We start from the raw sequence: 14,764 nt of genomic DNA, 5'->3' as shown, positions 1-14,764 counted from the left end.
GAACTCTTTGGAGTCTTGCACTACTGCAATGGTCAAAGTTAAGATTACTGTATTTAGAGCAGACTTAGTTACCCAACATAGTACAGGACCATATTTAGCCATAGGTTCACTACAGCTTGAAGCTGGCTGAGCTTTCCTTGAAGACTGCATCAGAACACCTGACAAGCTCAGTTTAAAATAAGTGATGGTAATGACCTCAACTGAATAGATACTTTAGTAGAAGTAATGTTCGGTAAAACTTCAGGTAAAAACAAGTTTGAAACAGACTCCTAGGGATAAAATAATGAAGATAAAACCTTTTAAAGATTAAGTACCACTTTGGCATTGCCAAACTAGTTGCATGAGACTTTATGCACTGGCATTCCAGTAACTGATCGCTGCTCTTTCAGCCTAATCGACATAATGTCAAACATCTGCAACTATCTAWAAGGACAGAGGTAGATTGTGTTTTGCTGTGACATGTCTATAATTTAATCATGTTTATATATCCAAAATTAGATTGAAGAGTTTCTATTTATTTAAAGCTAACTAGTTTGCCACAGAGTTCATTGATGTGAAAAGGGTTGATTAAACATGAAATCTAAAAAAAAAAGGGGGGGTAAGATATCAGCTAGATACTGATACTAATTAAAAACATGCATAGAGATACAAGAACAACAGTAGACATTGTAAGAAATGTGTATGATTTTACTTTAAAATACAAAATTACTAAAAAGAGAGACTTGTGGCACTTTAGGTACCTAAAAAGTAGTAGAACTGATGGCTGCTGTGGCCTGGGGTTTCTTGCATCCAAGAATTATGAAAAAGTTTTTCCTGGGTCCTTTTGGGTCCCACAATGCTGAGGGTTTTTTTAAGCTGGAACCTTCAACTCCTAGCTTACTTCACAGTGATATTAATGATGCTGATGTCCTCATAGGGTTTGTCAGTTTTGGGATTGACTTTTACATTTGAGATTCTCTGAACAACTTCCATTCCTTTAGTCACCCGTCCAAACACGCTGTGCTTGTTGTCTAGCCAAGGCTGTTCAAGGGTATAGGAGGAGAAAAAGTAATTTTAAAACAGTCACATGTGACATTAAATACAAACCAGGAAGAAACAGAGCTAGAATAAGTGAGTATGAATACTTTTTATATTCAGGGTATTAAACTAAGCACCATGTGTTTGCAAACTGCTCTTTTAACAAGTGAAAAACAGTGCAGCTCATGCACATTCATATGCATTTAAACTCACCTTCTGAAAGATTTTTCTCAAAGTACTTCAGTGGACAAGTTCTGGCAATGCAGCAGCATTTCACAACTTTTTATTTAAGTGTAATTTTAGTTTGCAAAAATGCTGTTTCAATATCTATTTGCTATTCTCACAGATAAAAATGTAAGTGTATGATTGTTTTTTGTTAGTTCAGAATACTGGACAGGCAATATGGATAGTTTGCCCAATTAGCAATCCCAATATAAGCACCAAAATAGACTTAATGAGCCTTCAAGATTATGTGATAAGATGATGCTTTAAGAAATGATCTTGAAGTAAATGCTATAAGTTTTTTTATAAGAGACACCTTGAAGGATTTGTTTTGCATGTTAGATTCATATACCAAACTCTTTCTGGCTGTGAAGTTGCATGCAGTTTAAAATATTAACAGGGAAGTTTTCCAAGTAGAATACTGGTTTCTCTGTAGGGCTAARAATAGACAAATTTTAGAAGTATGTAACAGTACCAAGTCCAAAACCATAGAGCAATCTTAGCAATAGCCAAGATTATATCAAATTTAAACCAGTATATTAAAGTGTCTGCTCTACTTAGAATTCGATATGGCCCTTACAGCCTCTTCTGATCAGAGATGATAAATACCTTTTTTTAAAGGAATGTTTCAATAAAGCCAACACAGTGTACATGTGTGCAACGCTTATTTCCAAAATAGGAAAGGTTATTTAGACAGTACTATTTTCCTTTTTCACTATAAGAATTACTGTATTTACTTCTACTATATAGTTAACATTTCAGGCCTTAAATTAAACTTTTAATATTACTCACAGTTGGCACCACTGTTACAAAAAACTGAGATCCATTGGTATTCGGTCCTGCATTAGCCATACTGAGTGTGTAAGGTCTGTCGTGTCGTAAAGTTGAATGAAACTCATCTTCAAATTCTCCTCCCCAAATACTTTCACCTCCCATTCCTGTACCTGTGGGGTCACCAGTCTGAATCATGAAACCCTGCACAGAAATTGAACATGTTGCTGCATTAYCTCATAAAGATAAGATTACTCAGTGGTTCTCTGCTAGCAAGGGACAGAAATCAGAACATCTCTACCTTCTGGAAACACTTAAGTTGTATCAACTTGACTATGTTTAAAAAAGCCTTACAAGGAACATCCATTCGGCCAAGAAATGCATAAAATCATAATTCAAGCAGGATTACCAAAGTGATCTCTCTCTCATATTCCAGATTTTTTCTAACTTGTCAGTTGCAGAACAACTATTAAGCTACTTTACTAAGCGATAAAGCTCTTCAAAACTTCTGAGTTGTTCAGACCTTACACAAAATAATAAAACCATTCCAGAAATTCTCTGTGTAAAAGGGAAAGGTAGCTTTGGGGTCAGTTCTGTCAACATTTTCATTATGTAAACCAATCAAAAACTAACTTTTTTWAAAAGTTACCTTGATAATACGGTGAAATATGTGTCCATTGTAATAGCCATTTCTGCTGTGCACACAGAAGTTTTCCACTGTTTTGGGACACCTGAAATCACGCAATAGAAGATACAGGCTTCAATAAGTATTTAACTGTATTGTTGCAAGACCATAAAGATTTCAGTTGAGGCTGAGATCCTGTTGTACTGAGTCCTGATTTAACACTGACTTCRTTTTTTACTCCGAAGGGTGTTGTTGCTGGAGTTGCAGTTCTTTGCAACAGCTTGTTTGGTTTGGAAAAATAGATTAATAGTCAGAGTGTCTRTCTACACAGATTCAGGCAGCCACATGCACGTTTTTCCCAGGAAACCAGCAAGCAGTCACGTTGAGTCTGTAAGCTGTTCAGCTACGTGAACAGTGACAAGGGATATTAGTTTGGGCTTAGTGATACTCTAAAACACCTCCTAGACCACAGCACCAATTAACTGCTGGAACACACGAGTACAAAAGTAGCATTCACAGCTTTATTCCACTAGCGCACAGCATAGATTTAAGGGGCATACAAAGTTATGTCTCCTATCCTCTCCTTTATTTATTAAATTCATCGTGAAGAAATTTTAATTTCAGAACTCAGCTGGAAGGAAACGCTAGAACAAAAAAAAGCATAAACCTGGTAGTGTTGTATTTAATCTAAAAARAATGAACATAGAACATTGTAGCAAAGCACCCAGCAATACTATTCATGCAATTATACTTGACACACAGGCATGACAATTTTTTAAAAAGTCACAAATATGTAGCTTGTTCCRTCAGTCATTCATATATGCTATACCATTACTGCGACCCATAGGCTACAATTATGAATTCCAGGAGCTAGGGCTCGAGACAAGGACACATTGGTGAAGAATGCAATGGAAGACTAGCAGCCTCGTAGGGTAGAATTAAGCTGGTGCTGCATTAGCTGTGCTAATGATAAAAGATGAACTTGTGATTAATAGAGACTACATTTAAATGGCTTAAAAGTTTCAATGTATTGATATATCAAACCTGACAATCTTATATAAATCCAAGTGTTGCACAACACAATCTTTCCATATGTTAGTAGCATTGTGAAGGAGAGATGCTGACACATTGTAAATAGTCAGTCATACTTAAAACGCCTTTTCAATGATATGCCTGTACTTGGATAGAGACAGCACTGATGTTATACGCTGGTGTAAGTTTTATGTTGCTTTTGAAGGAYGAGTTGCAATAACATAAAACGTAAGAATACAACAGCTACATTTGGAAACTGTGAACAGTATTATTCCTCTGGCTTACATGGACCTATTGTCAGACCTACTACTACTGCCATCATCATCATTCTTTTTCAAGATAGAATGAAACATCACTGCTTAACAATAATACGTAGCATACACGGAAGAGCATGATGCCCTATCCACACCTGAGGTTTGGAGGAAACTAAATAAAGAAAGGGAAGGAGTAAATGCCCCAAACAAGAACTTCCAAAGAGCAAAATCCAGGAAAAACACGTAGGATGAGAGCAAAAAAACCAAAACAACAACAACAAAAAAAAACATCGCAATCATAAACGGATGGACAATTTGGTCAGATGCAACAGTCTGAAATGCTATAGCAACACTCTTAAGCTGTTTTTTGATCTATGACAATAAAACAGTTTCCTACCAATACTGTCCCATCTTGCCTAAGCCCCCGCCCCCTTAACGCAATACCCCTTATTGCCTCTTTCCATCTTCTTTACTAAGCAAAGGACAAAACGTATCATAGCTAGCTGAGGCTCATGTGACAGACCACTGTTGTCAGACTACAGATACAGTGATTGAATTTTGTTTCCTTTAGCAGGGTACTAACTAGTCTTTTTTTTTAATCCAGCCTCCAAATATCATGTAATTTTTAGAAAGTAGCTGTCTTTCAGACTGCAGTCCTCCTGCAAATAYAGTCGAAATAATTCAATTGAAAGTAATTAGTAGAAAAACAAGTGATAGGCAACACAGGAAATATATTGTGAATTAGTGCCCCCTCACTGTTACTTAGACCTATTTTACCCTAGTTTACTTCTCATTGTCACACTCAGGTAGCCTGCTCTAGATGGTCCTGCCTGAGCAGGAGAGTTGGACTAGATCTCCAGAGGTCCCTTCCAACCTCAACCCTTTTGTGATSCTGTGATTAAGAAACAGTGAGGAAACAAAGCCAGAAGAAAAGAGGAGGATGAGAACCATTCCTAGCTTGGAATGCATCTCTTGGATACCAATACTGAAAAGCACAGAGGGAAGGAACAACAACATAACAGAAAAATACCAAATACATACTCAACAGGAAAAAGCTTGATGTGAATGTCTCCCATGCTTGTGTGGATAATGGCACTGTCTGAAACTCTTTTGGGACCTTCTGCCTGAGTAGCTGCCATGACCTCTTCTTTAGAAGGTTTCTCATTAAACACATCTCTGTCGGAATCTGCGCTCTTTGTATCTTCTGGTTCACGCTTAGTAAACTGAAGAACAAAACCCCAGAAAGTTATTGTTCATTTTCTTTATCTTACACAGTGCTCTGCACCTGAGACATCAGTGTGATCATTCAGACTGCTAAACACCCAAATGGATTTGAAACGTAGACAGAATTCACAGATCCTTGCATTTCAGCATTAGGTGCGTGATCAGCACTTCCAGAGCCACAAATTCCAGTACAACTACTTGTAAATCCAAGCCACTTTTTCTAATCTCTCTGCATCTTCTACTTCCTCTCCTTTTCAACAGAAAGCCCACACCAGTTCAGCACCGTTGTTTAGAGAAGACTGGAGAATACCGATGTGGCAAATCTTTTGGCTTCATTGCAAAGACATCAAGTTCTCTTATTCCAATACTGCATTAATATAAAATTACAGAYAGAAAAGCAAACTTAACTAAAAATAGGAGAAATCTCAGAAATGAGTTTTTTATAACAGTTCTTAAAGGAGCAAGACATGAAGTTAGTATCAGTGAGTACACAGCCATCAATACACTTACATATCAAATGGCAAATACCAGATTTCTGCATGCATTCATTTTTTCTCTAAAACATGCCACGCAGTCATGTTTTCTCTAAGAATGTATAATATTTCCAGGTTTCATCCAACTGCACTATATTGTCACACAAACCACACAAAGTAACTACACAAAGTTTTAGGAAGTATGCTATCTGTACTATTCAGAGCAGTATACTCAGTTCTATAGTATAGACTCACACATACCACAGAGGAGTTTTAGGAAGAGTATACTATCCTACTCTGTAACCTAAACCAATCCAAGCACAAATAAGCCGACGGACACTCTGACCTCTAACCTCCACTGTGATCACATCCCAGATTAACCACGAACTACTCCAGATTGCTTATTCATTGCATCTCATCCAAAATCTAAATTGTGAAAAAGGAAGATGACTCGCATCTTTTTTATCATTGCATCTCATCCAAAATCTAAATTGTGAAAAGGAAGATGACTCACATCTTTTTTATTTGCCCATAAGGCACTTCAGTGCTACATAGTCCTAATGCTGCTCTGAATTTAATTTTATACATAGAGTTAATTATTGTTTTTCATTGGTGTGGGATACAGTCAGGATTTTAAAATGTTCTTATGTTAGTTTCTTAAACTACACCAAAAGCCTATGCCTCTCACAAAGAACTGTAATTAAGACAGCCAAAGACAACAAAATGTTTTAATGGCTTCAGTAACCTAGTGAAAAGACAGTTAAAGACTACGAAGCTCCTCTTAGTCAATTTTTAGTCAGTTCAAGCTAAAAATTCGAGAATATACTTGTAATTTAAGGAGATGCCTCTGAAAAAAGTTGTGTTTGCAAAGGTTCAATACAAAAAGCACTGAAAAGGCACAAGGAGAAAACTGAGAAGTAATACACATTGAGAAAACATCAATACAAGAATGGAGTCATTCAAACAGAAACGACACACACCATATAAAACCTATTTTTTTTAAAAGCTGTGCAGATTACTGTCGGATCTGGCTGCATGTTCTGCAGAACAGGGTTTTCAGATGCCTTCATCTCTATAGTGATTGCAGCACGATGTTTCTTTGCTACTCCTTGGAACAAAGCTAGTTGCATCACCCTGATGTTTTCTTGTTTGCCCAAGATTCGAATACACCTGAAGTACAAGATGTAAAAARGTATAACTACCGTTATTTGCTCATGACACAGTTAGAGAGTCATCCCTCTGATTGCAAGAGACTCAAATAAAAATTCCTAAAGCCTTCTCAAAATTATTTTTACTGTTTTTTTCTAAAGACTATTTACAATGCTTCTCTATTCAAACTTGCTACATAATTTACTAGTCAATCTCCCTGCCCTTTAAAAACTCCACTCCATTGATCCACATTCACTTCATGTTATCATATCCAGTTAGCCAGAAATTGATGGAGCATTTTTAGTATCAAAATCCTTTCCATATTTTCTCCCCATTCTATTAAGCTTTAAACCACAACTTTTTAATAAGTGTGGGAAAATCTGATCTACAGCCTAATTTAAGGCTCCTGGGGCGGAGGGGGGAAGTATCCACAGTCCTAGTAAATTTTAAACATTCTAAAATTTGCATGAGTATAGATTTTAAAACAAACATATTTTCATATCTCTCACTGGAACTTACCTGTTAGTCTCTACATTTATGACCTTAATGCCCAACATTGTTCCATAGAGAACGAAGTGTCCTGTTTCATCAAAAACTATATTAATTAATCTTACTGCATCCACTTTCTCCAGCTCACGCTCAACAGCCATGCGTCGGCCAAACTCCATGTCTGGTAATTGCTGTCTCATCTGCTGAAGTTCAGTAAACATCTACATGAAAAAAAAAAAACCCACATAATATGAACATACTTTAAACTTTTGACCCAGCAAAAACCTACACACATGCTCATGAAATACAGAATTCAAATAAGACTAATCAGCTCTTAAAGTTATCTGAAGAATTACAGCACAACTAATGCTCTTTTTTTGGATCAACTAATAGGCATGTTGTAGTACTTAGGCCTCAAAGAAAAAAAGTACATAGTTATCTAACAACATTCTTCAAAGATCATAAATTTAATTTTTTATGTTATTATGATTTTATTTAACAAAGATAAGTCTAGCAATACAAAAATATAAGCAAAAAACAAAAACTCAGTTTCACAGCTAATATATATTAGTAAGAATTAATTTTTGGTAAGAATAATGTAAAAGCCAAGGAAGAGAACAGGGAAAACCTCTCTTCAAGAAGAACACAGAAATGAAGCTCAACTTTCAGAAACAGGTGACAGTGTATGTGAATGTACTTGCTGGTAAATAAATTCAACTAAATAGATAAAAATCCTCAAAAAAAAAGAGAAGCAAGACTGAACTCACACTCAGAGATTCATCAAAGACTCTCATGAGCTTCCCCGTCAAGAACCGGAAAATTCTGACTTTTCTGTCAGATCCAAGAGTGGCCATTTTCTTGCCATCAGGTGAAAAACTTATACTGGATGGGTAAGCCTTGCATTTAGCAAATTCGTATAAATCAGTATCTGTTTTATACTCCCAGTTCACATTCTTGGGAAATTTATATTCATGAGGAGTACCAGTCCAGTACTCAATCATTCCAGATTTGTCAGAAGACACAACTACTTTGTAGATAGGGTTCAACCGTATCTGAGTAAGAGAGGATGTATGGAGTTTATCAAAAACATGAAGTGGCTGGTTATTTCCTCGTCCATCATATATGAATATTTTTCCCGTGCTCTTCTCAGATGTGGCAACAGAAGATATGGCATCTCCAGGGCAATATACCCACTCACATTGGCCAGGGTAGTAGCTGCAACAAAGAGTGGAAGGAAAAAAAAAAGAAAGAGAGAAACAAGGAGGATTTGTTTTACTTATGTAAGAACTGAATTACACTATCAACTCAAAACTTAATATTAGGAGCAAATTTTGAACCTTGTTTACTAGCCTTGCTAATATCTGATCTGCTAAAATTGAATGGTGCTATTGCCAAGCTGTTCCAAGGAACACAGATCAGTGGATGGACCAGTTAGCCAATCTCTGTTGTTCCCACATTGTTTCATAAAGAGGCTGTGACAGACAGCTGACATAGAAGAGCATGGGTAAAAAAGAAAAAGGATGGRAAACCACATGATAGCACCAGCGGCATTAAAAATTACTACTCAGTTATTGTGATTCAGCAACATTTATCTCCTGCCTAGAATGCGATTAGCACTTCAGTGCAAATGAAAACAACAACACTTTTGCCATCTACTTAAGGAAAAGTGCAGTTGGGTCTTGCAAAAAATAAAACACTTATAAATTTATTAACAAGAAATCAGTGATACTAAGACAACAAGGCTGTACTCTGTAAGTGTTCTGAATGAACGCATTTGCTACTAGCAAAAATATATGCTATAAATAAAGTCAGAGATACAGTCAATAATCAAAACTACTATAGTCAAAACTACATGACAGACCACAAAGATATGATAGAAACTCCATAGGAAACTCTTATTTAGTATCCTTTCACAGATTAAACAAAAACCAAGAACTGACAGATACTAATCATTTGGATTTTTAATACTTTTCTGGCAAAAATTCTCAGAAGGGCTATTTGACGCTTTCTTCGGAAAAATGGTTGTTTCAGTAACAGAACCACAACTTTTTATCGGGTTCACAGAAGGGATAAGAAGCAAAACAATTGCACTAAGTGTGACATCCCATTGCTGTGTGCTATTATCCAAATTTCTACGTGAACTAGCCCTTCTCCAGATCACTGAAAGAAGCATGAAATACGGAGATYTGCAGATAACTACATTGTATAGATTAGTTAAAACTGAGAGAATCCGAAGAATCTGAGATGAAGCTAATCAACCATGAAACAYAGTGACACGTATGTATCAAAGCAGACAACGCAAGACAACGCAAGTTGAAAGGATCACACAGAACTGATGAATTCTACATTAAGTGTAGCAAGCCTGAGCAAACAGCCATGAAAAATTTATCAGGCAGGTCAACAGAAACTATTTGCTCAATAAACAGTAATGCAGAACATAAAGCAACAAACTCACTAAATTTTAAGAATGGTATTCAGAACAGCATTTGTATTACAACCGTATCTTTTCACTTCTTCATTGGAGTTCACATCAAGTCAAACCCAATCATCTCTGGAGGAAAAAAAAAGGTACTAGAGGCAAGGGCGGAGGAGGGAAATCTTAAAAAGAAGAAAATCTTAATCAYTGAAGATGAGAAAGACTCTTTAGAGAAAACAAACCAGGAACATACTATAGACAAATATTACAGGTAGTGTTCCTACCTGTAATCCCTGAGGTAAAATTTTAATCTATTTTGCTTCAATTTCTCCTGAATGCTTATATAGCAAAAAAAAAATCCTCTACTATAATGTCAAATTACGGGGCTTTTTATTGTGGAATAAATACAATAGGGTATGTATTCTTATATCAATTTAAAAATAAATTTATTCTGTTTTGCCCTATTTTATCAACTTTGTGCTAATTATACAAGACTACTAAGCATAAAACACCAGCAAAAGCTAAAGATTAAGGCTAACTGGAATTTTTCCACAGCTGACAGACAAGAGAGAATCTTTTCTCATGGGTTAAATACATTATCTGGAGATTGTTACTAACACTATCACAAGCAAAGAAACTAATATAAGCATTTATATAGAGATTCTGAAAGGTATTCAGATACTGTATTATTTTAGCATCTTTCAGAGCAGAGAAAGTTTTACCACTAATTTCAGTCAGGAAAGCTGTGAGAATACTGAACATTTTTGAGTTTATACTTTTATTCAATTTCAGAATTAGCCAACAAATAATAGGCTACATGGAATAAATATTTTCTGATTTCAGAAGGACTGTGGAAACATCAAATTTCTTACTGCCTTTTTCCAAATCCAATCTCATAAAAGCATGGAGTTTATTTTCCCCTGTTCCTGATGTAACTCCAATAATACCCATTCTTATTTCTTCCAAATTCTTCAGCTACATACTGTATAATTACAGAAAAATCTATAACATCATCATTAAGGAAGACAAGAATATTCTTGTATTACAAGTAGACGGAAAATGCTATCCCTAAGTCAACAGAGGACCACACATACCCTCCAAGAGCTCCCTGCTATATCAGGACTATTAGTTGGCTATGATTTTTATATTCGGTACCCAACAGCAGAAAAAAACTACACATGATCCTAACTACACATTTTGTGAAACAGYACGTCTTTGCAGGCAACAATATTTTACAGAGAAGAAAGGCATAAACCTCTTCTACTCTTAGGAAGGATACACACAGAGTCATAATTTTTTCTGTTCAACCAAGCAATCTCCAAGCCACTGGAGGYATTTCGGATTTGCTTAGCTCAGTCTGACCAGGAAGAAAAAGAAAAAAAGAAAAAAAACCCTCATGCAAAACACTCAGAAGAAAATGTAGTTTACTTACCTCTAATACAAAGTAACCCCCAACATTTTATAATCCCTAAAAATGTTTTTTTKCAAGAACTAAGTCACTTACCCAAGCTTCAGCATGTTGATCATATCGAAGTTTACCACATCAAATACCTTCATTGCTTTGTCATCTCCAACTGAACAGAATAAAGCCCCTTCTGAGCTAACAGCAATACTCTCAATAACTCCTATAAAAAAGTTAGCATATTATAAAGAATGGAAGGAGATAGCCTTCATTTCAGTACTCCAAAGAAAAGGAAGGCAGAGACACTAAATAAAAATACAGAGAGGCTTACAGCTGTYTCTCTACCATTTTTAAATTAAAAGGTCTACTTATTTTTTATTAAAAACTTTAATAACAACTTTGTATTCTGTTGTTATTTGGAAGCAGCCAAGTAACAATGAATTGCTTAGCTTCTACATAAATGGAASATAATAATTACAATGATTTTAATTTAAAATGTTTATTATAAAAACACTGAGAACAATACTATGATCTTGTGGGAAAAAAATACGTGGTCTTTAGGCTTGCATCTCTCAAAAGAGAAAAAAGCCGTAGAACTCTAGAAACCATTATAGTCATATATAATGGTGGTCTCAACCACCAAAATCACCCTGTAAATGAAACTTTTAGAAGTTTTTCCACAATACTTATTTTTGCTTGGAAGGCTACAGTCTCATATTTTGTTGTTGTATATACCAAGATGCTGATAGTTAAGATCAAGAACCTACAACTGCAATTTTTCACGTTAAACAGAGGTATTACTTTTATTATTATTATCATCTTTTTTATTGTTACAGGCTGTGTATCAAATTTGTTTCTCTTGGGTAGATCACTTCCAATAGCAGTACCTCAATTTTCTGTCAGGCCTGTTTTATGCTTAGCATGCTTAGAAGAGTTGCATACTCAACACAAACTACGGTTAAAATACTGGAACTGTAATTCAGTGACAATCAAGGCACTGATGCATAAATTATATAAACTAGAAATATTCACCACAATAAAGTGAAACGATCTGACTTGTGAAGAAATGATGAGGGATGAAGGTAGCCTGCTTAAAGTAGCACCTTTTTTATATTCTTTCTGTGTACCCTGTTCACTTATTTCTAAATTGAAACTCTCAATGTCTTGGACATTCTCCCCAAAAGCAGGGCACAAAGCAATGCAAAGGAGGTAGGGGATCTGGACAAGATGACTTATCAAGTTTCATTGCCACCTTATTCCTCATGCAGTTTGGAGCAGGATGGAACAGGACAGGGGAATGAAGGAACCTACATGGGTATCACTTTATCCCTGATTGCAATAGATGCAGTCCAGAACTTCTCTTCTCTTTGTTTGCGCTGCCTGCTCAAAATACTAAGCAAGGGAGGGAAAGAAACAAAGAAAGATAGGAGGGAAAAAAAAAGTGCGCTTCTTTATAAATGAAAAAGTAACTTCTCACCTAAGTGGCTACGAAAATGTTTAACAAACTCAATCCCTTCTTCTATCTTTTTCCAGAACTTTACATGTCCATCATGACTGGCTGTTATGATAAAATCTGTCCTGCAATTACAAAAGAAAAAAGGAAGAAATTCACATATGTTTTCACAATCCACACTGTTTTGGGGCAGTAATTTGCATCAAGAGACTACAATTAGTGCGGTAAAGAGAATGAACTTTAAATAAATTACTGTGACAATTTGTCTGAATGGGTACTATCAATCCTGAAAAAGCAATCAACTATTTTGATATACTCTTGGTTAATCTATAAAAACTCAATAGCCTGAACTTAAGAAATAAGTAACACAATTCCTTTTGACTTTGTACATTTTACTACTCTTTTAGGCTTAGTTTGACAGTAGTTACTATTTCCTAATAAAAATAAATYAATTCTATCTTAAAGGTATTACAAGAAAGCTATTTCCTCAATTGGTGCAGTTCTGCTGAATCATATTTTACTCTACGCATAGCCAGTTTCTTTTATTTCTGTACATATTGCAATAAGGATTTTAAAGGCCCCTTTTAGTCTATTTAGTCATCTTCTTGGTAAGCCCCTTCCTTTATATTTAGTTTTGAAAACATTAAAACGGCACCTCCAAACATAGTAACTTCCCATTATTAAAGTTCTACAATGAAAACTTCCCATTATAAGCAAAAACACATTTCTGACAATAATATACCATGACAAATAAGAGACTTACTTAGTACATGCTACATGTGTAATGACATCTCTGTGCATGTAACTGCGTTCATACATTGAAGCACTTGGAAGATTTTCAAGATAGACATGCTCAAATTCAAGGACTGAACAGAATAAAAAGAAAAAAAAAATCAGGAAATTTTGTGTTCATAATAACGTACCTAGCTTTTCTTCTCCATTAATTACCCTTGAATACCTTTCACGTTAGTAAAGAAGGCACWAGAACTTTGTGCTAACATAATACAAGGGATTTTCGCTGTGGTTTCATGCTCAGATTTCTAGATTCATGACAGACTAAACCTATTCAGACTCCCCTTTCAACCATGAGGCCTGCTCCTAAAACACTATTATTATTTTGGCTTTCTGAACGTGTAAAAAGAATCTTAAAAACACAAACATGCAAAGCCTGTTATTGACACCACTTCTGYCTTAATAAGATTGTTGGAAAACAGAAACCTGAGCATTTTACCTGGGAAATATTTATGTACACTACTTCTTATTTAAAGCACATCTTTCACAAATAATCTGGAAATAYAATGTCCCTGTTGGCAGAGAATGTTTTTAATAGTATTTTAAYAGAGCTTTTATGCAGATCACTGAATACCTCGTGGCTCAGTCTCCCACTATATAAATAATCAGCTGTTTCTGATGTTTCATTATATTTGAGGTACTGTGAGAAAGGGGATGATCAATCACATCTTTTTTTCCCCCCCAGAAATTAAGTTATTGTTATGAGATTCACAGTCCCCTTCAGAAATTACAATTTAAATTCTAAGCGCCRCCATCTATCCTTTTCATTGTTTAACTGGCCCACCTGAAATGAGCTGATTTACTGTTTTTTTCCTCCAATCTTTGTATCGTAATGGTTGATATTTACACAATTGCACTTCTGAATAACCTGGAAGGTTTGCACCTGATGAACAAAGGCAAACTCACACCGCCATCCCCGTAACGCCTACAGAGCCCTGCACCGCGGAGCTCACCCGAAACGCAGAGGAGAGGCTCCCCGCTGCTCGCCCCGCTTCGGCCGCGCTCCGCGGGACGGTGCCGGGGGAGCCCCGCAGCCAGCAGCGGCACGGCCGGAGCCCGGCCAGGGCTGACAGACCCCTCGGCCCGAGGGGATCTGCCGGAGCAGGCAGGGACGCGGCGTGCCGAGCCCCTCGCGGTTGCTCCCAAGGCCCTGAGGCGAAGCTGCCGCCGCGGGGCAGCGCGGCCGCGCCAGCCGAGCTCCCCCCGCCACAGGGCCCCGCTCGGCGCAGCGCCCAGAGCGGCCGCCCGCGGGCTCCGCTCCTCCCGCTACCTCGCCTCTTCTTCGCCTGCGCAGCCTCCCCCGGCAGGGGCCCGACCCAGCGCTCCTCGTCCTCCGCCTCCGCCTCGCCGCCGCCCGCGCCCGCCGCATCGCGCTGCTTCCTCCTGCGCTCCGGCTCCGCCGCCTCCATGCTGCCTTGCGTCACTGCCCCGCGACACCGCCCCCG

The 14,764-nt window shown here is 37.1% G+C and overlaps 1 protein-coding gene across 2 annotated transcripts; it reads right to left on the bottom strand.

Annotated features, from left to right (window-relative positions):
• Nucleotides 1-666: 666 nt before the first annotated feature.
• On the bottom strand, nucleotides 667-14,764 carry PPWD1 (peptidylprolyl isomerase domain and WD repeat containing 1). 2 transcript variants are annotated; one of them, XM_085322439.1, is made up of 11 exons: nucleotides 14,590-14,764; nucleotides 13,291-13,393; nucleotides 12,552-12,652; nucleotides 11,177-11,297; nucleotides 8,024-8,471; nucleotides 7,287-7,477; nucleotides 6,599-6,788; nucleotides 4,963-5,144; nucleotides 2,660-2,741; nucleotides 2,032-2,214; nucleotides 667-1,020 (listed from the first exon to the last, which is right to left on the bottom strand). In XM_085322439.1, the coding sequence occupies exons 1-11, from the start codon at nucleotides 14,726-14,728 to the stop codon at nucleotides 877-879; spliced, it is 1,884 nt and encodes a 627-aa protein (XP_085178565.1). In that variant the 5' UTR covers nucleotides 14,729-14,764; the 3' UTR covers nucleotides 667-876. The 2 variants fall into 2 exon arrangements, with proteins under 2 accessions (XP_085178565.1, XP_085178566.1); XM_085322440.1 differs by having other exon boundaries at nucleotides 14,595-14,742.

Source organism: Rhea americana, unplaced genomic scaffold (assembly GCF_003343005.1).
Source record: "Rhea americana isolate MKP2758 unplaced genomic scaffold, rheAme1 scaffold_77, whole genome shotgun sequence".
NCBI lineage: Eukaryota > Metazoa > Chordata > Aves > Rheiformes > Rheidae > Rhea > Rhea americana.
Note: the sequence above shows the minus strand (reverse complement) of the source record. Positions and strands in the feature narration are given on the sequence as shown.